This window comes from Pocillopora damicornis, chromosome 10 (genome assembly GCF_964200805.1).
Source record: "Pocillopora damicornis chromosome 10, jaPocDami1.2, whole genome shotgun sequence".
Lineage (NCBI taxonomy): Eukaryota > Metazoa > Cnidaria > Anthozoa > Scleractinia > Pocilloporidae > Pocillopora > Pocillopora damicornis.
The window spans coordinates 19,065,039-19,090,436 of NC_142679.1; the positions used below are offsets into that span (position 1 = coordinate 19,065,039).

At 36.1% G+C, this 25,398-nt stretch overlaps 2 protein-coding genes across 4 annotated transcripts in view; both read right to left on the reverse strand.

Moving 5' to 3' along the window:
- Nucleotides 1-298: 298 nt before the first annotated feature.
- On the reverse strand, nucleotides 299-20,877 carry LOC113672483 (transmembrane channel-like protein 7). Of its 3 annotated transcripts, none has more exons than XM_089183943.1 (19): nucleotides 20,756-20,877; nucleotides 15,170-15,268; nucleotides 14,765-15,020; nucleotides 12,396-12,468; nucleotides 11,831-11,912; nucleotides 9,587-9,813; nucleotides 8,720-8,868; nucleotides 8,009-8,156; nucleotides 7,124-7,288; nucleotides 6,289-6,458; nucleotides 5,843-5,945; nucleotides 5,171-5,268; nucleotides 4,676-4,777; nucleotides 4,305-4,380; nucleotides 4,026-4,156; nucleotides 3,539-3,568; nucleotides 3,191-3,328; nucleotides 2,942-3,020; nucleotides 299-1,978 (listed from the first exon to the last, which is right to left on the reverse strand). In XM_089183943.1, exons 2-19 carry the CDS (start codon nucleotides 15,249-15,251, stop codon nucleotides 1,844-1,846), a joined length of 2,244 nt encoding a protein of 747 aa, XP_089040069.1. In that variant the 5' UTR covers nucleotides 15,252-15,268; nucleotides 20,756-20,877; the 3' UTR covers nucleotides 299-1,843. The 3 variants fall into 3 exon arrangements, with proteins under 3 accessions (XP_089040069.1, XP_089040070.1, XP_027044573.2); XM_089183944.1 differs by lacking the exon at nucleotides 20,756-20,877 and adding an exon at nucleotides 18,677-18,726; XM_027188772.2 differs by lacking the exon at nucleotides 20,756-20,877 and having other exon boundaries at nucleotides 15,170-16,189.
- Nucleotides 17,788-25,398, reverse strand: part of LOC113672481 (transmembrane channel-like protein 7) — an 18,450-nt gene continuing 10,839 nt past the window's right edge. The window contains 11 exon segments of the mRNA XM_089183945.1: nucleotides 17,788-17,918; nucleotides 18,677-18,755; nucleotides 20,756-20,893; nucleotides 21,314-21,343; nucleotides 21,951-22,081; nucleotides 22,424-22,499; nucleotides 23,007-23,108; nucleotides 23,571-23,668; nucleotides 24,016-24,118; nucleotides 24,389-24,555; nucleotides 25,387-25,398. The exon segment at nucleotides 25,387-25,398 is cut by the window's right edge and continues 153 nt beyond it. Coding sequence (XP_089040071.1) covers nucleotides 17,910-17,918; nucleotides 18,677-18,755; nucleotides 20,756-20,893; nucleotides 21,314-21,343; nucleotides 21,951-22,081; nucleotides 22,424-22,499; nucleotides 23,007-23,108; nucleotides 23,571-23,668; nucleotides 24,016-24,118; nucleotides 24,389-24,555; nucleotides 25,387-25,398 — 945 coding nt within the window. The 3' untranslated portion in view covers nucleotides 17,788-17,909.

Consider the following 25,398-nt stretch of genomic DNA (forward strand, 5'->3'; position numbering starts at 1 on the left):
ATTACAGAGTACGATAGACTTGCCTGAACTGTCTTTTATCAAATGACTTGAATGCAACTTTAGAATTCAGCTGGTGAGACATGAGTAGCATCTTATTTTTTCTCCAAAATAGAGATATTTGATGCATCTTGTTCAACTCTGCTATCATTTCAGTAATTCATTTTCTTGACTAATTATTGTTATCTTTTTTTAGCTTTTGCCCTCTGGAGGGCACACCTCAACAGATTTAGAAAGTGTCTCTTTATGAACTGTTTTTGTGCTTGTTTTCGGTAAAAGAACAAGAGCTGAAGACAAAAAATTCAGAATAAAATACCATAGGCTTTATTGAAAGCTACCCCAGCTAACAGCTTGTTAAATAATGTTCAGCTCAATGGTTATTTGAGTGCCCAGCACTAATCCAACCACTAAAAATTTACTTAAAATATTCTTATCTCGATGGCACAGTTGACTCTTTTCAAAAACAAACAACTTTTCAAAATCTTCAAGGTACATCTCCAACAGCTTATGTACAACTGAGGTTAAATGATTGTGAAAATAAACAAAGGAACACAATCATTGCATAGATTACATGAGGCTTGAGATTTGAATGAAAGATGTTTAATGAAGGAGTCAAAAGTTGCAAAATTTCTTGCCAAAGGAATCTTACTAATACCATCCACTATTTACAGTTTTTGTACACATTAGGTAGGAAAAAGATTTATCTCCAAGGTGTCATGTGAAAGGAGAAGTCTGCCTCAGGCCAGAAACCACGTAAATTGTTATTGCCTTCAACTATATGTGTTTATACAGATTAAGCTCTTCATGCAGTTTGAGATTCTGTAATCAAATCTTATAGAAATTAGTATACAGTGGTTACGTTGAAAGCAACTCAGTAATAGGGTTGACCTCAGCTGGTCTAGTTATCCTGAAAACAAGCACTATTGAAGTCAAGAGTTTCTTTTTGTGTCACTCAATGCTGCAATCTCCAAGAGATAAAAAAAGGGAGAGGATTAAGACTGAGCACATTACCAGTAAGCAGCAAGGTCACTATAAAGCAAGATTTAAGATTGAGGCATCTGTAGCATAAATTTTGGTGCATGTAAAGATAATTTTTGCAAAAGGTTTGGTTTCTGTTGGGGATCTAAGAATATGGCCAGTGTCAAACTTTTCAGTAGGAAGGAATGACAATCAGATGGTTTCTGGAGCATACCTCTCCTTAAAGACCCTGAGAAAATATAATTATCCTGAGCAAGATTATAGGACCAAGATAATAAGCCCTGAGGTTGAGGAATGTGCAATCAAGATATGCACATGAGTCAATTAATTTTGTCAGCTAAAAAAAATACTAGATTCTTAAAAAACACAATGAAATCATAAACTGCCCAAAATCCAACTGCACATTAAATATGTATACATATCACTTACTGTCTGGAATAGAAAAACTCTACCGTAGAAAAATACTTGTGATTATCTTCAAAATACCTCATGTCACACCAAAGTAACATTAAAAAATTTACACAAGCTTGATACTTTTTATATGAATTGCAGAGTAGCAAACAGCAGTAGCTCCTGGGAATAATTAAGCTCATTCATGGCTAAACAAGCACAGGGTCATGTACACCCTTACAGCAATATTTCCTATATACACTGTAATCAATTCTTCAAATAGAGCTACTTTTTCATAAATATTTCCTTGACCAGAAAATAAAATAATTGGCCTCTAAAATACATGACTAATTAATATTCTCAAGAAGAAAAATAATGTTAAATAAAGCCACGCAATGTTTTACAATGACACTCCCTAAGAAATGTTCCAGAGACCCTGAAGACAAGTATAAATAATAATAGTAATTATTTACTTCCACTAGAATTGTAAGTTGCTTGATGGTCGCAGTGTTGTGTGTTGTGTCTCCCCTGAAGATGAGTCATCATCTACATCACCAGTGTTCTTACCATCCTGAATCATTTTTTCCATCAAAAACCTCTTGTCTCTGCCCTCCTACAAATCAAACAGAATGCTTTGAGCATAATTTTATTACATTTTCTTTTTGATGATTTCATAGTCCAGAGGTAAGTATATCCATAACATCCACCCCCTTTTTCTTTTGAAATGTTTGCCCCAGTCTCTTTGGGTATTCAGACAAGTAATCAAGAGCCTTGCAACATCCTTTCTTCTGACAAAAAACATGGAAAAATGTCCCACTGATTGCCAGTCATCACGTTTAGGTGTTTAAAAAAAGCCATTTAGTCAGCTGTGTAAGCATCTTTTTCCATTATTTTACCACTGCTGGTCACATTTTTTCCAACCAAACATTGATTTTAAGATTTTACATTCCTAAATGGTAACTTTGAAAATAAAAAATAAAAAATAAACTGATTGACTTACTGATTGACTGACTGGTTGACTGACTGACTTACTGACTTACTGCCTGACTGACCGATTGACTGACTGACTGATTGACTGTCTGACTGACTGATTGACTGACCAATTGACTGACTGATTGACTGGCTAACTGACTGATTGACTGACTAACTGACAGACTGATTGACTGACTGACTGATTGACTGACTGATTGACTGCCTGACTGACTGATTGACTGACCAATTGACTGACTGATTGACTGGCTAACTGACTGATTGACTGCCTGACTGACTGATTGACTGACCAATTGACTGACTGATTGACTGGCTAACTTACTGATTGACTGACTAACTGACAGACTGACTGACTGATTGCCTGATTGACTGACTGACTGATTGACTACTTACTGACTGACTGACCAACTGCTGACTGACTGACTGACTGCTTATTACTGCTTGACTAACACAGCAGCTGATTGAAAGTTAGACCAGCTCCCTACCTACCTTGTCATAAATGGCTGACAAATTTACCATAGACAGTTGATGTACTTTTACAGTAGGTACTAGTAGAATCTCTATCGAACAAAATTAATTAACCTACCAGAACTAACTGGTCTTTCAGCATTTCAATCATGTGTAGATGAGACTTTGACATAGATCTGAAGTAGTACAACATCAAGCTACAAAATGAAAACATGTAAGTAAGCTACATGTAAATTCTGTTTTTCAATTGTTTAAGACACAGTTGAACTCTAAACAATGGTGAAGTTATGATAATGCTGATGGTGCCTTAATGTAATAAATAAACCACCACTTGCATCTTCGTGAGAACACTTAATAGTCTACTTACCAGATTATCATCAGAATTGGGAAAATAAATGCTGCTGTACTCAGGTAATTTATAATTTCCTGGATTGCTTGTGGCCAAGTGCTAATCTCTTTACCCAAAACATCCAAAATTCTCTTACTCTCTTCACAGTTAAAATTGCTACAAAAGAGAAAAAAACTCAACAAAATTACATATAAAATAATCTGATTTCTTATATGATTTTTGCCTAAGTATGCTCTTGGAACATTACAGACAGCTAGTTATAAAGGAATTCTCATAAATTAAGTTAAATATCACTTATTTAAATAATTCAAAGCTTCACGTTTAACATCTTAATTTAATATTTTTGTTTTCTTAATAAAACAATACCTAAATGGTCCTTGACATGAAGGCCTCACCCTGGACAATAACAAAAAAAAAGATTTTTGGCATTAGCTAGTTCACAAAATGTTTTAAATAGAAATTAACCCTTAACTCTCAAAAATGACCCAGACAGAGTTTCTCCTTGCAATAGCACACAGACAAGTGATGAGAATAAGCTTTAAGACAGTTGATCCAATTCCAAATTTTCCAAACTAGCATCATGAGAATCATATGGCTGACAGTAGACAGAATCAAAATACTTAAAACTTAGGAGTGAAAGGATAGGAGGTCAAAGTGACCTTTGAAGTTTTGAGGCAACAGCACTTAAATCATTCATTTTTAATAGTTGATAATCATGATAGCAAGATCTACTCTGTAGTCACAGTGAAAAAGGAACTGCATGCTTACACTAATGTCAAAGACTTAGAAAATTTGAATTGATGGCTTAAGATTGCACAGAAAAGAAAATCGCATTGATTTCAAAATGGCACACCTTGTTATTCCCCAACCAACAGCAATAAGACACATGAGGAAGGAGATCAGCAGTAAAACTGTAAACAAATAATTTGACCGTGTTCCCTGATAAACCTTGTCTGATGGCTTGTTATTGTACATCAAGGCAACCTTTAAAGAAGGGGAGTTGAAGATCATGAGTGTGTCTCAATTAAAGTATTTCTGACGACACACCGCATCAAGTGACCAATTAAAGCAACTCATTCAAAAACAATTTATTTCATCTTCATGAATCATGATGATTAGATAACTAACAGACCTTTTCGATGTAAAACACCAGAAAAAGTTTAACAACACCCATGGCTGGCATGAGGGGGCTAAAGAAGGTTCCAATCCTGCAATCATTATGATATCAAATTAATTCACCAAAAAATGACACTTACAAACAATTTTAGTGTTTACTGGAGAAAGTTCATGAAATAATTTGTGTATCCAGGAGAATACCAGATAATCAGGAAGAGTTGGCATATATGAGCATATATGATGAAATGATATATGAATATATGATGAAACAGCAAAATCATCTATGCATCTTTCCTCCAACAGATAATCCAGTAATTAAGAACCAAATAAAAGGCATTCACAATTCAACTTATTATACAAAACCTGATGAAAAACCAAAAAACTTACCAAATTAAACATTCACCATAAACAAGCTGTAAAACCTGTTTTGGAATGTCAAATTCAGGCAAGCCAAATTTCTTGAAACAGGATGTGTGCTTGTACAACAGTCTGACAAATGAAAAGGAAAATCAATGTAATTAAATGATTATCCAGTGTCATGATATGTAATTTGAAGAAACTCAACATCAACAAGTGAATTCACTTTTGAATATCATATGAGTTGTGAAGTTGTATGAAGCACTTGTTTTGCGCTTTTCCTCAATAGACGTGTGTAATGTTACAGAAGGCTCACCAGGTCATGTTTCTGGTTGTGATTGAATGAGTTTGATCCATTCACAATTTAATTTGCTTCTGTTTTAACATGCCCATTACTAACAATGTTTCTAATAATGACTGACAGCAGCCGAGAAAAAAATAAAAAATTGCATCAATTGGTTTTCAAACGATAACTTTTGTCAATGCAATCATTGATCAAATGGAAGCATGGACTCTAATAATTACCTCCAGATAGTTGTGCCCACAAGTGATACAGCAATGTGCAGAAAAAAGTCAATCCATATCAACATGTACATCTGTGATGCAATCTGGTTTTCCCAATTCTATTCAATCAATCAAGTATATAATATTAGATGTAAAACCAAAATAGAGGTGAAAAATGGATCCCAATTTATAGGAGTATTGCCACTTCCCCTAAGTGGGATGCTACTTTATCCAAGGTTACCCCCCTCATCACCTCTGTCACTATTTTGTCAGTGTTCCATGAAAATTGGTTGGGTCCTATTTATACTTCTGGGTGGGGAGAGGCACCAGGAGAATCAAGTGTCTTGATTCTCAACACAAAGACTCAACACAAAGACTCAACAAAAAGACCTGGCCTACGGTCTCCAACCTGCACCTTTCCATCCATAATCCAGTTTACCCTAACCACAAAGCCAACAAGGCTGCAAGAGATCTTCCAAAAAATATTTGTTTCGACACAACAGGTCTATTTGTAAATGGATAAAGGTGGTAAGTTTCTAAAGAAACTATGGTGCTGCATCAGTGGGAGAGTATAACAGGGTAATTTAGTAATATCAACTGAGTTGATAAGGTAAATTGGCTACTGTAAGAGTTTCTATGCTGAGGTTTCAAGCATTAGCCATAAACTACGCTATTTTGAAAATGGACGCTAACCTGCTGGCAACATTTATCTGGGTCATCATTACACCTGGTTTCCACATCCACATAGAGTGTGATCATCAGTACAGCTATAGATGCTAACCTTAACAACACAGTCCTGCCAAAATTATTGGATAACATTTGTCACAGTTGTGCTAATAACTATTTCCAGCTACATTTCGTAATTGGTGATTTACTTTCATCAAAAATCAGAGGTAAGAAGCCAATTTGTTTTGGGTTACTTCTACTTGACCAACATATTGGGAAACACTAACATTTTAAGTGAAAAAAAAAAAAAAATAATAAATAGGCCAAAAAAAAACATTTTCTGAAAGATTCCATAAGTTTTAATTAGCAACTTTGGTTGGCTTACTTCTTCTCACTGCCCATTTCTAAAAAATGCTTTTCAATTATAAATTACAGCAAAAATAAAGCCCTAAAATCTTTAAACTACATCTTACCTGAACAAGTTGATATTCACTTCAAAACGGGGACTCCAATCCTCTCTTTTTGACAAAAAATTGAAGATCAGTGGTAAAAGGAAGTTCAAAAAGGTGATCGTCAGTGATGGTGAAAAGTTTAATACTGTCCTCAAAAATTCGTTGATTTCAGCGGCTGCAATTTGATATTTCTGAATAAAGAAATAACAAATGAATAAATAAACTTTAAAGTGAACTCTGGATCCAGTGGACACCCCTGAGATTCTTACCAATAATGCCCTCTTAACACAGGTTATACAATAAAGTTATTCTAACCCTCCCTCACCCCCTCTTCCCTAAAAGAGGAAGCCTTTTTGAGTGGAAAACCAGTCCAACTATGATTCCAGAGGTCTTGGATTCAAGTTTGTTCTACTTGGATCACCAGAGATTGATGTCTGAGTAATCCTTTGTTCAATTCCTCAACCACTCTTACACATACACAATAGCTAGTGTGATATGCCTCTGCCCATGAGGGCTCTTAATGATCCAGTTACACATATGATTGGTTTGTAGTAATTAGTTTTTAATCAGTGGGCTACAAAGAAAACTGATGGGTCAAGCCCCTTGTACAGGTTAACTTGACAATATGAGGGAAGGGGAGCCAGAATTCAGCACAAGGGTTTTATAACTGCTCAGCACACATTTCATTGTGAGTAAATTTTTTCCAACTGTAACAGCTACATGTAACTATTAAATACCTTTAAACCCAGTAAAATAACAAGTAAATAACAAGTAAATACATTACACTGGGACTGGATGTGGGATATCATTTCCTTCCTCTCAATATTACACTGACTATGTTGAAGAGAATACTTACAGGGTTTGTAGAAACAGCCACTATTGTAATGATGGCATATACAGCTCCACCTAGAAACAGTGTCACCAGTAAATTGGTGAAAAACCTCACAGTATACAGGCGACATTTATCACCAGTAGTTCGATTTTGAACCTCTACTAGTCTCTCCTCCTCGGCTAATTCTGCCTGTAAGGAATAGAGGCAACATACAGTAAATAAATCAACTGCAAATAAACACTGCCCACAAGCAAATTGGTCCACAGTAGGTTATCTAGGATCCAGGAATAAAGGGGTAAGTTTCTAAAGAAACTGTGGTGCTGCGTCGGTGGGAGAGTATAGCAGGTAAATTAGTGTTAACAACTGGGTTGAAAATGTAAATTAGCCACCGTAAAGGCTAAAAAAGCTGATGTTTCGAGCGTTAGCCCTTCGTCAGAGCGAAGTGTTCGCTCTGACGAAGGGCTAACGCTCGAAACGTCAGCTTTTTTACTCTTTATGGTGGCTAATTTACGTTTTCAACCCAGTTGTTAACGCTAATTTACCTGCTATCTAGGATCCAGGTTCAGTTTATCACTTCTAAAGCACAGAATTCAAGACTATGCGGAGAAAGAGGACAAAGATTCTGTTAACATGAACAAGACACACTTGGGAATTCTGCAAATGGGTATTCAGAAAATTGCAGAAAGACAGGCAGTCCAGTACAGGAGAAACATAGGAAAGGTCAGTTTGTCATCTTGAAAGGTTAGAAAGAGCATGATTGTCAATATTTTTACAAGTATGCAATAATCAGTTTTCCCTTTGCATCCCTAGATTTTATTTCACACCTGTGGCAAAATTCATGTTTTAAGTTTGCAGTTTGATAGTGGGGATCAGGAATCTCAACGTCTTGAACTGTTATCAAGCACATACCTTGACAGTTTGTACTATGTTCTGACTCTTTATCTTAGCTGTGTTTTCATCACTTATGCAGTAATCCCACGAGGCAAACACTTTGTTGCAGAAGGAGGCGGTAGTTCCACCACTTTCAATATAGCTTTGCTGGAAACTTTTTGCTAAACTAAAGAAATGAAAAACACAACTTCTGTATGAATATATCTTACACTGGGTATCTTCCTTAATATCAGCTGGAGGCTTTAACCCTTGTGCCTCTAGGGGGTAACTGATTGAAAGCACAATCCCTCTTCATCATATAAATGCATTTTCAAACACAAAGGTGATGAAGATAAAGAAAAATATCAAGTCGGGATATATATTTTATTTAACACTTAATCCTCAGAGTTACTAACAATAACTAAAATTCAATAAGTGCATAGCAGTCACAGCATAAAGAACTGTTATTTAGAGTTGAGAAATGAAAGGGTTAAGACAACATGTGATAATTGGTTACTTGGAAATCATTGATGTCTAAAGTATCTCCATGCACTCTAAAATTTAAGCTGCTTTAATTTACAGGAATTACATGAACACAATGGAGTACAAACAAACATGCTTTCACTTGCTACTGAATCTCCATCCACTTCATGCAAGCTCTCTTGAAGCTTGTGGCTATTAGAAACCATAAAAAGCTTCAATAACAACAATTAGACTGTATTATACAAAAGTTGAAAATGCACTGCTTACTTCCGAACCATAAGAAGGAGGCTGCCAAAGAAATATGCACCTCCAACCATGAGGTAAGCTAGCGGAAGGTCATACTTGATTTCTTCCTCTGATAACAATTCTGTGGCTGGGTATCCAGCATAAAACATGAGGGTTGTGTTAATCCAGCCCTGAGGAAAACAATAGCATGTTCAGTCAAACAAGTTTTAACCATTCAACTCCCATGACTGACCAGGACTAACTTTCTCCTTACAATACCAATTACAATTATTTTATCAAGTGTTCTGTTGACAAGAAATTAAAAAAAAAGAGAAAACATTATAATAAATAAGGGGATTATTAGTTGATTCAGAATTGTAAGGCAGACAGTGAGAAAAATTATTGATGAGATCTTGCGAGTGAAAGGGTTGATTCAGTTTATAACCAGCAAAGGTCAGCACCAAGTCATGTCTAAGTTTAAATCTTAGCTAGCTGGTAATTGACTCTTCTGTAGTGTTGTGCCTCTCTCCAAGCTTTAAGTATAAATGGTTAACAGTGACCTCAGTGTAGCAAACTTAACAAATTGCTAGTGGGAGATGAGGTGAGTCACAAGAAGTACATGTAACAACTGAACTCAAAATCTGTTCAAAGCATGCACCACATAGGAGAACTTAGAGAAGGTACTGCAGAAATCCGTTCAGAGACTCCAAAGATGTATCCAAACAAACTGAGAAATATTTTAAAAACCAACCTGCATGAAAAGCCACAAGGCTGCATCAAAACAAAACAAGTTCCCTATAACAACTCTAATTTGAAATTTACTCATTTTTCAAATTTAAGCTGGCATTTTTACTCAGTTTAATTTATGAATATTATCACATTATATTGTGAATGCATCAAAATTCCTACCTGTCCTGTGACAAAGTCAAAAAGTTTGTCTGCTATGCTGTTTGAAACACTCTGTGCATTAAGTGCATTAAAGTCACACCAGTTTGTACTGGCTTGTGCGGTAGTATTCTTAATGACTATTGCTGGAAGTGAAACTAGTCCAAACTCCAGGAAAAAGATGACCAAGTTCAAAAACATTAACCACTTCAGGAAGAGAAAAAATGACACAACTCCATTTCCAAAACGACCTGAGAAAATACAGAACATACATTTCATTAAAGTATGCCATTAATTTTAAGCTGAAGTAGAGTAAAGAGTTTGTCCAGGGCGAGAAGTTTATCCCCTTAAACTCCATCTCCTTGGTACATTCCCCAGGTATCTAACAAATGCCTTAAAAAATGTATCAAAGTTTGTTGAGAGAGGCAGACTGAAATTCTCTGGATGAAAATGAGATGATTGCCAGCTGTATTTTAGCAACACACAACAGGCACTTCAGGGATTACGACTCAAATAAACATTGTTTTAAGTACTTATTTCAATTATGACCTCTTTCTGTTTCTTGCCTTGCCAATTGATAGACAGGAAGCTTAGAAGCCCCACATTCAAAGTTATACAAAGGACTGAAAATGAAATGTCATCTTTAAGCCATCTTACTTAAGACTTCAGCCACAATCCATAATTTCTTAGCTACAACCCTGAATAACATGAAGTACAAAATGATCTAAAAGCTTGCATCCAATCTATTTACAACTTCTCCTGAATTGATACAATGTCATGCAAAAAGGAGATGAGAATTCCAAACTCCATAATAATCAGATGTAACAAATACAATCTTGATATAAATCTGAAATTTTCATTGCTGGCAGAGACCGGTACATGAAAATAAATGGTACATGTAGTTTTGTGGAGGAAATGTCTCTGGCCTGGGTTGTTCAAAGCTGGGTTAACCCTTTACACCCTAACATCAGTATCTGTATTCTCCATACCATTCTCTGTACATTTACTAAGGTGCTGACAAGGAGAATTTGTCTAGCAATCAAGAGTTTCTTTTATGGGGGTTATTTCCTTTATTCTCATGACCTTTATGTGTGATTCTGTGGTGATATTGTTAGGAGAAATTAGATGCTGGTCACTTTTAAGGGGTTAGATGGTTAAGATAACCCAGGGTTAGTGTGGAATCTGATTTATGATCTGAAAGCTTCAAACGAAACTTCAATACCATTCCTTTTGGTTACAATTTGATGATTGGATACCTTAAAAGAGTTTAGGACATTTAGGACTCAAAAGAGGCTTTTGACCAAAGGAATAAAGAGACCCAGGCCAGGTTGTTCAAAACACAATTAATCTAACACAGGATTAGTATAATTTTCAACTGAGTTTAATAGCTTTGCCAAGGGATTTTTCTTTTGTATTTTTTCCAATCATTTTCAAGTCATACTGAGATAAAATCCAACAAAACCTTAACCCTTATATGCACTCTTCAAATAACCAAGGTTAACTTTTAATCTGAGATTAATGTTAACCCCCTTTCAAACAACCTAACCCCGGATTAAATTTTAACCCTGGGTTAGTGCTAATGAGACTTTGAACAACCAGGTACAGGAGTTTAAGGGATGAGCATTTGAGATAAAGTCCATTTCCATAACAGCCTTTTACCATATCAGCAATGTTTAAGAGGACTAGTTATACGGTGTGCAAGTGTTGTAAAAATTATTTAATATAATCCTATTTGTAATAAAGAGAATTTAACTAAAATCTTTCTCTATTTCTTTATCAAGCTCAAAACTCACCATCTTTCTTATTCTATTTACAAACATTGCCAACATTGCTGATCTATAATCATATTGAGTGCTGTACATGAAATTCTCAATGGACCTTACTCACCATAGTCTCTGAGGCTCAGTGGTAGAGCCTTGGAGCATGGAATCTGAAGGACTGAGGTTTGATTCCTCATGGGGACTCAGAATTTTTTCTTTGTCCCAGACAAGATGAAAAGACATTTTTCTTTAAAAAAACATCCTACATCTTTTTAATCCTTTAACTCCCATGAGTGACCAAGACAGAATTTCTCCTCACAATATCAATTATAATATCAATCAGAAAAGTGATGAGAATAAAGAAAAATATAAATTTGGAGATAATTAGTTGATCCAATACTAAATTCTTTGAACTAACATTGTAAGCATTGTGTGGTTGACAGTAAGGAGAATTACAAATTTGATCTGGGAGTTAAAGAGTTAATGAAATGATCAGGTTTGTTCTCACCTTCCACTTCCTTTAAAGGACCTTTCCAAAGTTCAAGATCTTGACTCCATTCAGAGATTGAAGATGTGGTTGATTGCCAGAACTGGACAGAATAAGAATATCAAAAATGACCATGACCATCAAAATTTGCTTTGGTGTGTGATACTTTCTTTATAAAATTTAATTATTAAAATAGTTATTGTTAAGATCAGGAATACATCTAGAGTTTTTCAGAAAACATTTTTATTACACAGCCATAAACAACACCTCCGTAACACCATAAAGCGTTCCGAAAAAGCTTGTCACAAGATAAACTTCTGGATGGACAATTACAATAGTGATGGGTGAGGGGGACATGAATGAAAACAAAATTGTTCCAATCAAATTTTAAGTAAAAAATATAATCATGCATTAGTTATTAAAAAAGAGTAAAGGCTATATGCTTAGAAAAAAGAGGTTTTCTTTGGTGTGCTAAAAGGAATTCTTGCATCTCCAAAGAGTCCCTCCCCCTCCACCTCAATCCCTCTTTGAAGGGTCCACTTCCCTTAAACAGACTTAATAATAAAATACATTTTCCATATCTAACCATTGCAACTCGTAACTTGAATGCTTTCCATCTTGAGATACGTTTTTGAGTTTTCATAGTTCGCATTGACCTCCTGATAATGCAAGAAACAAAAGTATTAGTAACTAATTCTCTGCATCACTTTTAAATGTAAGAATTGTAAAACAGCAGACAGGACACCAGCAATAGTATGAAGTGGTAAGCCTGTTCAAAAGAGATTCAGGATGTCAGGGTTGTAACTAAGAAATTAGGGTGCCCATTGAAATTTCATGTGATGCAGCTCTGAAAGCTGGCACACAATAATTGTGAGAGCATAGACTCAGAAGTGCTCACTGTGCTTTACTGAGAAATTCCTGCTTCTTAGCCAGAAGCCAATGCTTTAAGTAACAACCATGGCACTTTTTTTTAGAGCTTTCCATTATTTTTGTAAACATATCAAAAGAATGGTGTATAAATTTTAGACACTGACTGATCTGGCTACAAAATTCTGATTAGTAATGGTAATTGAATTGAGTAGAGTGCAATTTGGTCTGAAATAATATACATGATTTCAAAATCAAACAAGAGTGCAGCACAAGTTTGATTTGACATCACACACATCCATTTTGATATTGCAAAATTAAGTTGCCCAGATAAAGGATTATTTTGTCTGTACAAATGCTTATTTGATCTGGTAGTGAGCTAGTTTGTAAAAAGTTGCAAATTAAAGTTGTATTTCACTTTCTTGCAATTTGATTGGTTTCTGTAAACAAGCAATTGGTTATTGTATTTTAATACAACTTCCTTGTTGGCTGGGAAATTGAGGGCAAAAAATTGGTGTGATTCATGAATGAATCCCACTTGTAAGAGCCAGTTGCATTAGAAGGATCTCCAGCAATTTCAAAATGGATGTAATAAAGGTTAGTGAGAGAATTCTCTCTTCGAATGTTCTCAGCTGACTGTAGTCAATTCCTTATACTACTGGCCATTATATTAGTGTCCTTGGATTCAGTGTTGCCTGAAACTTAACCCTTTAACTCCCAGAAGTGATTAACATAAAACTTCTCCCATCAATATCCATACATTCTTCAGCAAACAGGTAATGAGAATATTCAAACTTATCAAGTAGAAGCTGCTATCTTGATCAGCACCAAGTTCTTACAACTAATTTACAAGGAAATGTGAGGCAGCTACCGGGGAGAATTGACAATCAGATCTTGGGAGTTAAAGGGTTAAAGTTGTCTCAACCTCATCCAACTGGCACTGACCAAACAGCAAAAGTCAGATCTCCCAGATACTGGAAAGGAATCCTTCCTATGAGACTTGTGAGGATGCAGACATTAGACCAGACTAGTTTGATGTGAAATTAATGAACTGAATACTAAAAAAAATGAATATGGGAGCGATCTTCGCAGTAATTTTAAAAGTTTTCACTTCAAATCACATTCACTATGATTTAAAACCCAAATAAATAATTCTTCCTAGCTTCTCAATTCAAAATAAACTCCTGACATTTGGAAATCTAATAATAATCATGAATATGATACTCTGATCAGACAATTGCGTCTGACACTAACGGATGCTAGTTTATATTTATCACCACTGGCAATACTCTCACATAACGATTATAACCCATTACAAAGTAATATTATTTGGCGTATACGATCATACTGAAACTGGCCCAAACATGAATTATCCGGAAACATTTTGCAAAACCGTTTTCGAACAACATCATAAACGAATATTGAAACGTTTACATTCGGCAAGTCCACACATTCTTCAAATACTGCAAGATTAGGCTGACAGTAAATATAAATTCTTCGCGCTCATGTAAACATAATAAGTTATATTTTCATAAGTACTCAAGGGGATTTGAGTGATGAAATCATTCTTAAAAGGCTCACATTTAAAATGAACCGATGTTTGAAGCCCCTCATAAGAGCTGCAGTAGAAAACGGTGTCACAAAAGCACACTGATATGCAGCATATGTTCACAGTCACTAATCCTCTCGTGAATGCATTTATTGTTTTGCCAGCAGAGCAACGAGCTATAACTTGTACACGCAACCACTTCTTCGTTCAACGAACGACAAACTTAAAATTTCGATTGGCCTAAAGATTGTACCGCTAGGTACTTAAGGTAACAAAGCACTCTACATATTTCCTGCCGCTGAATATCAGTAACTGAAAAATTAAACCTCACAAAAAAAAAAACAAAAAAAAACGTAACATACATGATTCATAAACTAAGCTTACCGCAGCAATGCCGAACAAGAAATTTTAAATTACGTTCGTTAACATCCCTTACTGCTGGACGAAACTCACCAATACAGTCTGAACTCAGAAAAACCTTACGTTCCTTATTCAACAGGAACCTTGACTAAACACCAAAAGATATTAAAATCACTTACTTATAGCGTCGTTTCGCAGACATCGGTTGAGCAAGTTCTTTTGGGCTTGCCATGTCGTCTTCCTCATCGTTATAATCCTCAATATTTAATACCTCAACATCTTGATTTGCTCTCATGGATGCTCTCGTAACAGTACCTCTTTTTCTAGTGCTTGCGTTATGCAAGGATCTCTGGGCGCTGCGGCTGGGAAGGTGCCGAAAGCTTCTATTAATCGACCTCTGTGTCTCGGCATCATCTTCCATGCCTTCGTATGGATCTTCAAACAAATTGTACAGACTTCAGTGGAGAAGACACGAAGCTTGAGGGGGAGGATTACATAACGGTTTTTCCCGAGATACTGAGCGACAACAGACATAGAAACAAGGCAAAAGCTCGATAATTCAAAACAACTCCAAGATTACTCACAGTTGGATCCTCGAGATCCCATTTCCAGCGTCTCTTGCGAGTTAGACATCGCGCCGAGACCAGGGGACACGCGACCAGTCATAACCAAGTATGAAGAATCTAAATTGATCGTAGAGTTCGTATCATCCCTAAGAATAACGTAAATCTGCCAAGACAAGGTGCTACGATATGAAACTGGCTCCTTATTATTATTTGTTACTTCCTGAAACGTGAGAAATCTTTCGCAAAGAAGTGGTTTGCGCTTGTGCTGACTAAAACACCGTAGCTGATTGGTTCTGTGAAAGGCCACTTAAAGTGAGGGATGTTGATTGGCTGTTGATATTACGCCCTCCGACCTCTATGGTCGTCGTGGTCACGCTTAACAAAAAGTTCTCTTACGAAAGTCGCCCTTATTTGATTAGTGAGTCAATGAAAACTTCACATGTAGAAGCCAAAACAATGCTGAAATCTTCATTAGGAGGGCAAAATAAAATCTCCAGATAGTACATCTTGTTTGTACGTCCTGAGCAGATTGGGTTCACTCGAATTATACCATGACCAACTACGTCATATTTTTGTTCAAACATGAAGAGGAAGATCTGTCTTCAAAACGCAAATATTTTCTTACAGTCAATCTAATGTTTTGAAATTGGTATTACACAAGGAAAAATAACACACTCTTTGGAGGTCTTCATCAGGTCACTGATCCAATATCGAACGCTTTCAGTGACGTTTCCCGTTTTCGATGGAAAACTGACAACCTCAAAACAAGGATTTCAAGTCTTGTATTCAAAAACGGAAATGATCAAACCAAGCCTAAATGAAACGTTGAATCAAGACTCGACGGCAAAAACAGGTCAAATGATACAGCAACCGATGTGCACCGGTTGCTGTAAATGACAAGAAGTGAAAAGTAAAGACAGATGGCTAGGTAAATTTATGCGAACTTACATCAGTTAACTTTTGAAACAGTAATTAAAAACTCAAGTTGTCAGGTAAACTTCACAGACTGCGTATGACATTTTGCGACTTAAACTACACGACGGTTTCCTTAGTGACTCCACGTTTTACTCACGCAGGAAATTCGTGTTGCGAATACGTACGTCATATTGTATTATGTCAGAGAACAAAAATTTATCCTTTTTCTTAAGCATTGACTTCTTTTGTTTTATTATCGGCACGAAACTTTGAAATCGATTTTTCGCCATCACCATGGCAACCTTTGTTTTGAACAAAAACTTTTCTTGCGTTTCATTGATTTCTTAATTTGGAAAAATAGTCTATTTGCATTTTAGAAGTTGTTATTGAACAGTATTTCACCTATTGCCAGATTTCGTGAAAACATATCTGAGATCTCATTGTTCAGTCATATCCTCCCCCTCATTCATCCTTATAGACAAAACACATACAAAAAAAAAAATGCCGCCTACAACATTTGTCAAAATGAGTTTGCATGCGTATAATATTTAGAGAGACCAGGAGACTTATGTCGTTTACTCGATAATAATTTAAGAGACTAAAACAGGCCATTGTATGTAAAACTGCAAATAAATATCCTATTCAGAAAAAGTCAACATATTTGAGGGAAATAGACGCCTATGTTGATCGACGATTTGAAGACATCATTCAATATCAGGCCTGATTCAATATCATATACAATCTATACAAGGTATCAATGAATTTTCAGGACCGCAATTTTCCAAACGGAATTAACTTTTTGCTCACCAAAAAAGAATGGTCACTTTGCATGTTTTGGTAATGATGGGCGAAACGTTGGCCTACATAAGTTTTCATCAAGTTATGTTCATCAAAATATGTTATAAACAAATAATAATTTATTCATTTATCACTCCTACACGCAAGTTAGTGCTCATACTTTTATCGTTACTATTCTGATGTCGAAAGATCGAATTATACATTTAGAAAAATAAACAAATAAAAGCAATTATAAAAGTGGCTAAATGTCTATATTTGAACATTCCTCGGCACTCGGTTATGGTATATTTGAAAAATATATATTTTTATGAAATCCCTGCACTTTTAATAGCATCGAGTTGAAAGATAATTCTGCGAATGGATCAGTTACTTTCAATATATATATATATATCTTTTTTTGAAAAAAGCAAAATATTCACCTCTGTGGATTTTTTATGTTGCATTTTCGTGAAAAATAATTTTAATTGAAGTTTGCTTTAATGAAAAAAAATTTGTTTAATATTTTGAACGGGTATTAAAACAAAATTTAAAAAAGGTTGCTCGCTTGGCAAGTTGCCATATGTTTTGTAATGTAGTTAATTGTTGTACTTAATTTGAACATTCTGAACTTTTATCTTAGCTCTAAGAGTATTTTTTCTGCCTATAGATCTTTTTCACCTCGATCGACGGGTTTTCCCCTGATAAGCTCTCCTGATATCTCACGTCTGTTGATCTTACTTGAAGGCTTCGGGTAGGAGGAGTTGGCTCACTTCCCAGTCTCCCCGCTTAGTGGTAAGCGGCGAGCCAGGAATTAATAGCGTAAACTACATTAAACTACATGGAATTGATGCTTGTAGGTAACCTTTCTGTGAGAAATAGTGTGAAATGACAACCTTTAAACTATTGTTTTTACGAAATTTTATCTCACAACTTCACGAGAGAAATAAATACTCAAACAAATCAAGTCAAACCACGAAAGAAAGCCCTGTAATGGTTAATTCGCTTTACGTTCAAAGTTTATCGATAGACCTCGCTTCCATGTGCTCGACCCAGTTTTCTGGCCCAATCATGGCAACTGAAAAGTGATCATATTATGAGACGATAAGAAAGATAGAGTGCTCTTTCGCGTATCAGTCGTTAACTCTGAATCCAAGGTGATCGTCCTCTGAATTTTCCCCAGAAACGGGTCTGCACAGACTGAGAGAATCATCAGCTCGTGGATGTAGTCTGAAGATTACGCCTTATTCTCAAGAATAGCAACCAATGTATTGAATGGTCTTCATTTAGGAGAGCTGGCTTTCAGTTTTCAGGGATGAACGGGTTAAAAAAAGCTGTCGGGTGGTGCTAGTGAATCTCTTTGCTTATCACTGACCACCGTAGGATGGACAGCTTTAGTGCTTTTTCGTTCAGCCTCTTCGTATCGGTAAAGTTTCTCCTCGAGCTTTCTCTTGTCTCTACCCTCCCGAAATATGAAACGGATATCTTTTTGTTATATTTATGAAAAGTATGTATGATATCATGAAACATGAAAAAGTTGAGGGCCAATATAGTGCACTTACAGATTGATGAAGAGATCTGGAAAAAAGCTTTTATCGACCCTGAGTCCTCCCGAGAACTTCAAGGAGGGAGTGCAGGCCCATTTTCCAAAAAGACAAATGGTTTTTGAGCCCAGGCATCAATACAGATCATGCAACACATTGTCTTGGCCACGACTCGAAGCTGGACTCTTCAATCTAATTACAGCGCTAGCTAAGCAAGAATTTTGATAAATTCAGAATTCAAAGAGGCAATAAGAGCGTTACACCGAATTTAGCAACATTTTTACCGACATACCAATGCCAACTGATCCTTGAGGGTTTCAATAGTTTGTAAAAGAGAAAGAGCCATGGATCTGAAGTAGTACAACAGTAAACTGTGAAAGAGAAAAATACAAGTGTATGAACTCGACTTTAAATCAGGGAAGGAGGACGGGGACAGGGAAGGGAAGCTTAGAGAGCCTTACGGCTGGATGAAGACATTGACCAATCATAACATAGGAAAACTACACTGTGAATTAATTAGACGGCAAACGATAGGTGAAGACTGAGAGACTCCGATCCCCTGCTTGGACTTTACACAGTTGATTGTTGACATAGGATTGAAGTTGAATTCAGGAAAGTGAATAATGAGAGAAAAATGAGTCAATCATAAATATATCAGTTTTAACTGGTGAAAAAGTAAAATTGTATGATTTCCTTTAACCAGTGGGAGTCAACTGTCATTTTTTGTTCTGTTTTATCTAATAGGTTCAAGTTAAGGTCTTTTTAAACTGGATGCTCTAACGAATTACTCAGATGTTCAAAATCACTGCAACTTCGATTTTAAAAATTGTATGATTGGACGTAGCCATTTAATTCTCACCCGAAAAACCGCAGAACCGCGTTTCTCGAGTTCGTTTTTCTTAGATTGATACAACTGTCAGTTTTCGCCGCTGAAGAAAATTTCATACTTTCTCTTTCAGAACTATTTGCTGTTCACGAAAACAAATGCCTTACAGGCTACGCTGTTAAAAAGCTCAAATCTCCCAGTTTGATGATATGCAACCATTCGTGCCTCAGAAACTCGTGGTGTACTTCAACAAACTTCAAAGAATCATCCCTGGAAATTGGCAAAGGAACTTGTGAACTAAATGAACACGGAGAAGACACAGAGTTGGAAAATGAACAAGGAGTTACTTTCTCCATAGTCCAAAAGGTAAAATAAAATGGACGAAAGGAATGAATTTACACCAACGTGAAAAACCTGACGATAGTGCTAGATCAGTGGCGTTGCAGATGAAATACAAATCAGATTTTTTTCAAGAGATTTTAAACTGTGTAATCTCTTGGTTTTTCCTTTAAACAAAAAAGAAGTAAAAGAAGGAGACGGAGATAAAAGAAAAATATTTTAGTCCAAATGGCAAGAGTCGTTTTGCCATGTAAAATCGAAGAAGTTTTGGATAATTAAACTACTTGCCTTACTGTAATACAAAATATGGCATCTCCTGAAAATTGCTCTACAGTCTAGACCAAACAGATGGGTTTTGAAAAGAAAATCCAATGGTACACCTAGAAAAACTACATTTTCTAGACAATACGTTTTCCAAAGGGCTCACTGTTGAAAAACGAAAAATAATTTATGTGAATAGAGCCACCTGTTTCTGGTTCCACAGTTTACCTGCCTTGTAAATCTCATAATTGATCAACTGACCTGTTTATCGACCCACCTCAAGATGTTTTTTCTAGCATTCAATGTTTAACAAAACACGGCGGGTACAGTTTTAAGCGTTGATCTTAGCATATGATCGTCGGAGTGAGGTTAGTCTCAGAGAGGAATGTCATAGATGACGGCGAGGGATAAATTTATCATCAGATTGTTAGTAACACGATCGACTTTTGTCAAGTTTGGCCATATTGCCTTTTTATGTGTAAGACGGAACTGCCGTTCTTCGTTTGTGATCTGTAAATAAAGTCAAGTTTTTCTCTTCTGTTCCTTGTTTATACATGTAACTCATTATCTCTATTTAAAAAGCGGTGTCCAGAGATTGTATCCGTGTTTCTAAACCCTCCACAATGTAGGTGGTTAAACCAAAATTTGTCGAATGGCGGTACAAATGTATTAATCTAGGGCATGATAAGACTTGTAGGATACGAACTATCCGAGAAACCGATAATACCAATAGAGAATCATTACTTAATCGATAAACTAATTAGAATAAATCAAATTTCATGATTCCACTTTTTCCAGTCCAAAAATACCGTGCAATTATCACCGATATTCCTGACACCTCTCTACTTATGTTACACGTGAGGATGATAGATGATATATATATATATATATATATATATATATATATATATATATATATATATATATATATATATATAAACTTACCAAACTACTGTCAGGACAGGAAAAATAAAAGTTACTGTCGTAACAAAGTTGATGATATCTTGCACTACTGATGGCCACGTTGAAATCTCCTTTGTGAGAACCTGGTACATTCTCGCATCTGCGTTGCAGTTTGCATTGCTGAAAGACACAGAGAATTATGAAAAAAATAATAAGTAGCTTAGCTCGCGAACCTTTCGTGGTTAAGCTTGTCGTGATCTTCTCCTCGTGGTAGTTGCCGTAAAGCAATCAATCCTTACTTATTATTATTCTAACATTGATATTAGCTTTTGTATTAGCTACGCGTTTACACCGCATTGGGCAACGAAAGTATCAAAATTGGAGTATACGAATAGAGATTTAGGAGAAATAGTGTGAGAGCAAGACAGTGATCTCCATCGAAAAAAATCTGCGCTTTTATATTAAAGCACTTGGAAACTGGCAACGAGTAACTGCCATTTCTAAGGGGGGAATCAGACACTCCTAAATTAGTTTTAAACTCACGAACCTCGGCGTTTTTACAAATAAAGTTGATCGAAACCAATTCGTTTACTTTCGTACCTGAAAGGTCCAAGACATGATGGCCTCATGCTGAAAAAAAAATTAAATAAAACAAATTAGTGAATTAAATGGAACAATCGATATTTATGCGCTTTTGAGTGTAAAATCCAAAAATTTTGAGCAAAAAGAAAAGTTTTGCGTTTGTTCTTAAGGAGACTGTGATGTCAGCCACCCACGTAAGTATAATAATCTCAGTTAGTTAATAATTAGAACTAAGACTAAAGAGATAATGCTCTAAAGGTTTCCTCAGGCTCGTTTTTCCTCACTTTCGAAACCTTTTCGAAACTTTTCGTTCTCATCACTGTTTCGGGCATGTTAGTATGGATGATATGCTGTGAAAACGCACCAGTAAGAATCTCAAACCAAGAGGCAGTATAGTGTCGCCCTGAAGGAAATTTCTTAGCACAGTCATTCAAGAAGAAGAGTAATCCTTTCCAGAGCGCGATTATGATTGACAAACAATAAGTGCATTTTGTTAACATACCATTTCCGTCAAAGGAGGGATTATTGGAAAGGCTTGATGCTATTCATGAGAAGTTTCCTTTTTAAAAACGCTAATTAAGATAGATAAACAAATAAATGATCAGAGATAACAGTCTAATGAAACGAAGAAGTTAATTGTTGATACCTAACTTACCTTGCTACGCCCCAGCCGATGATTCCAAGGCACATGAAGAATGAGATTAGCAGCAAGGCTGTAAAGAGATAATTTGAACGGGTTGCCCTATAAACCCTCTCTGACGGCCTGTAATTGAACATCACAGTAATCTTTAAAGATAAAACGTGGTGCAATCTTATGATGAGAACATGGACGTGTTCATGCAGGGCATCCACCCTTATCTAGGGACACATTAAAAAAGGGGTCTATTCAATCAATCATCTTCTTGATCCTTTTCTGAGCATGTCACGTTAAGACGTCTAGCTAAGTCACATTTTTTTGGAAAACGAAAGAGTAATGATACTCCTTCAAAATCATTAAGGAACAATACGCGGAAACCAGTGGACCTCATAGAAGAAATACAGGTGATGTGCCGAATAGAGTGCTGTATGTCTATGCCGTTGACTTAAGTGAGCCCGCGTTGCTTAGTGACCAAACAGATGATTACGTACCAATTTGACGTAAAATAAAATGAAGAACTTGATGGCACCCATTCCTGGCATAATTGGGCTGAAAAATGTTCCAATCCTAAAAATAAGAAAAGAACCTTCTAATGAAAACTTACATGCAGCCCTGACTAAGAAATACAATAATTCAAAAGTTTTCATTTACCGCTGTTTTTCTGTATCCGATTGGGCAAACGTTGTGAGATAATAGGTTATATTTACACTAAAATTCACAATGATCTTCTCACCACCAAAACCCTACCAACAAAAGTGTCCGAGGAAGTTGAAGCTCATGTATGCTCAGGTACTTTCCCTTCATCGTATTTTGGTTTAGCCTGTGAGCAGGCTCTCGTACACCCTCCAATACAACTGGTGAAGTACGCGAGAGTTAAATCCGGCAATCGAAGCGAGCGTACAAAACTTTTTTTGCTAGACCCGTCGCACACCTCTTGCATAGCTCGCGAGCTCGAAACCCGAGAGCTTCGCTGCTTGTGTCACAGCACGACTGAGAGCCTCATCGTATGCTAAGTATATAGTTTCACCTTAACCCTGACAAGACCAGACATCCCAAAGAACGCAAAAAACTCACCAAATCAAACATTCGCCATACACAAGTCCTAAGACCTCTTTTGGAATGTCAAACACCGGCATGCCAACCTTCTTGAAGCACTGTGTGTGTTTATACATCAATCTATGAGATTAAAGGCCATTATGTAAAAACATTTTCATGGAAGATGTTCCTTCAGTGGTTAGAACTGAATCGAGAAGAATAACTCTGGCGAGTACTTTCATTACTGAAGAAAACAATTCAGACGCTCTTCGCATAGAACGTAGGCCATCATGTCCGAATTTTCCATATCAATAACCTTATATATAAATCTTTAAAGGATCTGTGGTGACTACCAACCATAGAAAAATTCACTTCCTTGACTAATTAACTCCCTTGAAAATATATGTCTACAGACGAGAATGGCGAAGAATTTCCGGTGACTATTTAGTTACCAAGAATTAAAGATGCGGTTGGGGGACAAAAAGTGTTTATCCAAAGGGAATATGATAAAAAATGTCTAGCCCGGAAATGAAATCTAGTATCAAATCCAAACATTCAAACTTCAATTATAATTACTTACTCACTGCACAGTGGTGAACTTACTTCCACAACGTAGTAACGATAATAGTTGAAAATATATTAATAAAAAAGTCAGTCCATATCAACATATACATCTGTGAAGCGATCTCGTTCTCCCAGAACTGGAAAAAAAAATATCAATAACCTGGTTTACAATTGAAATGAAATTTTGTAGGAATGATAATATGAAGAAGTACTGGGTTCACATAATTGGACGTGTTGCTTGTACTTTTTAGTTAAAGGGAGAAATAAAGAAAGTCTCAGCGTCGGATCTAAGGGGGTGAGACAATTCCAAAGATTTTTGTCCCGTAACGCTCTAGGTCTCTATTTTTCTGGCAATAATGTAACCACTCCGGTAACGCCCAAGATTTGAGCAGTTACTGTTCCTTGTAAGGGAGCCTTATTAGGAGGGGCATGCGGTCTCGATCTGAACTCTTTTTTTTTCTTTTTTATCCTGAAGCTGCCTTACCTGTTTACAACACATCTCTGGGCTTGTTTCGCAAGTTTCGCCAACTTGTGTGTATATCTTCAGCATAAGCACGACTAATGAAGCCAGCTTTAAGATAATATTTCTGTAATGGGATAATCGGACAAAAGAGAGCTGTAAGTAGACGTATCTATTTCCTTCCCAGGCAGCTGTGAAGCCAGACAGAAGTTTCACGGACAGTTTAGTTGGTCATTTATGGAATTTTTATTATGTCGATAATTTTTCTCAGTTTCCATGCAGAGAAAACCGGAATAAGTTTGAGTTCCGGTAGGGAGGCTTGCAGTGCAATCTTGGGTGGGACATTTTCAGTCTTAGTGAAGCGGTGTTTGAAATGAAAGTGTAATTTAGCTCCTACCTGTACAAAGTTATGTTAACTTCAAATGCTGGACTCCAATCCTCAAATTTTGCTAAAATATTAAAAATCTGAGGTAGTAAGATATTTAGAATGGTGATCGTTAGGGAAGGGGCAAAGCGCAATATTTCCTCTCCACTTTGAAATTGGCTTGCTTTCTCAATAATTTCCTGTATAAGAAAGAGAACAAATTCCTGTATTAGTTTAGGGTTGCTTGATTGGAAGTGGAAACTAGAAAGAAAAAAAGGGAAGAGCTAAAAGGGAAATAAACGGGAGGAAAGCAAGATGCGCTTGAAGGAAAATTCAAAACTCCCAGAAGTGATTAACTTCTCCCTAATATCCAAAAAAATTTCAGCAAACAGGTAATGAGAATGCTAGAACTTATCAGGTAGTTGTTATCTTGATCACACCAAATTCTCATAACTAATTGCCGAGGAAATGGGTAGCAGCTGGAGGGGAGACTTTACAATCAGATTTCGGGAGTTAAAGGGATTAAGTATGTTTTGCTTCCGCTTACCCCGAACCGAAAATATATTAATAAAGCAAATAAAGCATTTCAGAAAAAAGAAAATGATCTTATTTCTGCCGGTCAGAGTTCCATTTGTAGGAAAGCGTTGTATCAGGAACCCAACAGCAGGAGTACGGGTGGATACAAGTTGACTAAATGAACTGGCTTATCTTTGTTGTAACAGATGATTTAGGAGTCGGATGAAGGGGGTAGTAGAGCTATATATATATATATATATATATATATATATATATATATATATATATGTATGTATGTATGTATGTATGTATGTGTGTATATATATATATATATATATATATATATATATATATATATATATATATATATATGTACGAATCGTCCACCGTAAAAGAGAGGAGATCAAAAACCTTGAAAAATGGAGATTGGGTGTAGCAGTCTTATGTTCTATTAGGGACAAAAAGGACTTAATCAGTGTCATGATAGTTGCAATTACGATAAATATTTTACTTACCGGATCTGTAGA

Bases quoted from the DNA above. Each gene is read 5' to 3' on its own strand.
- LOC113672483 (XM_089183943.1), bottom strand. From the start codon at position 15,251: ATGACTGGTCGCGTGTCCCCTGGTCTCGGCGCGATGTCTAACTCGCAA. The intron at 5,269-5,842 runs GTTAGCGTCCAT...TTGATTGAATAG, and splicing joins CAGATAAATGTTGCCAGCAG to AATTGGGAAAACCAGATTGC. The intron at 3,021-3,190 runs GTAAGTAGACTA...TTCATTTTGTAG, and splicing joins CCAATTCTGATGATAATCTG to CTTGATGTTGTACTACTTCA.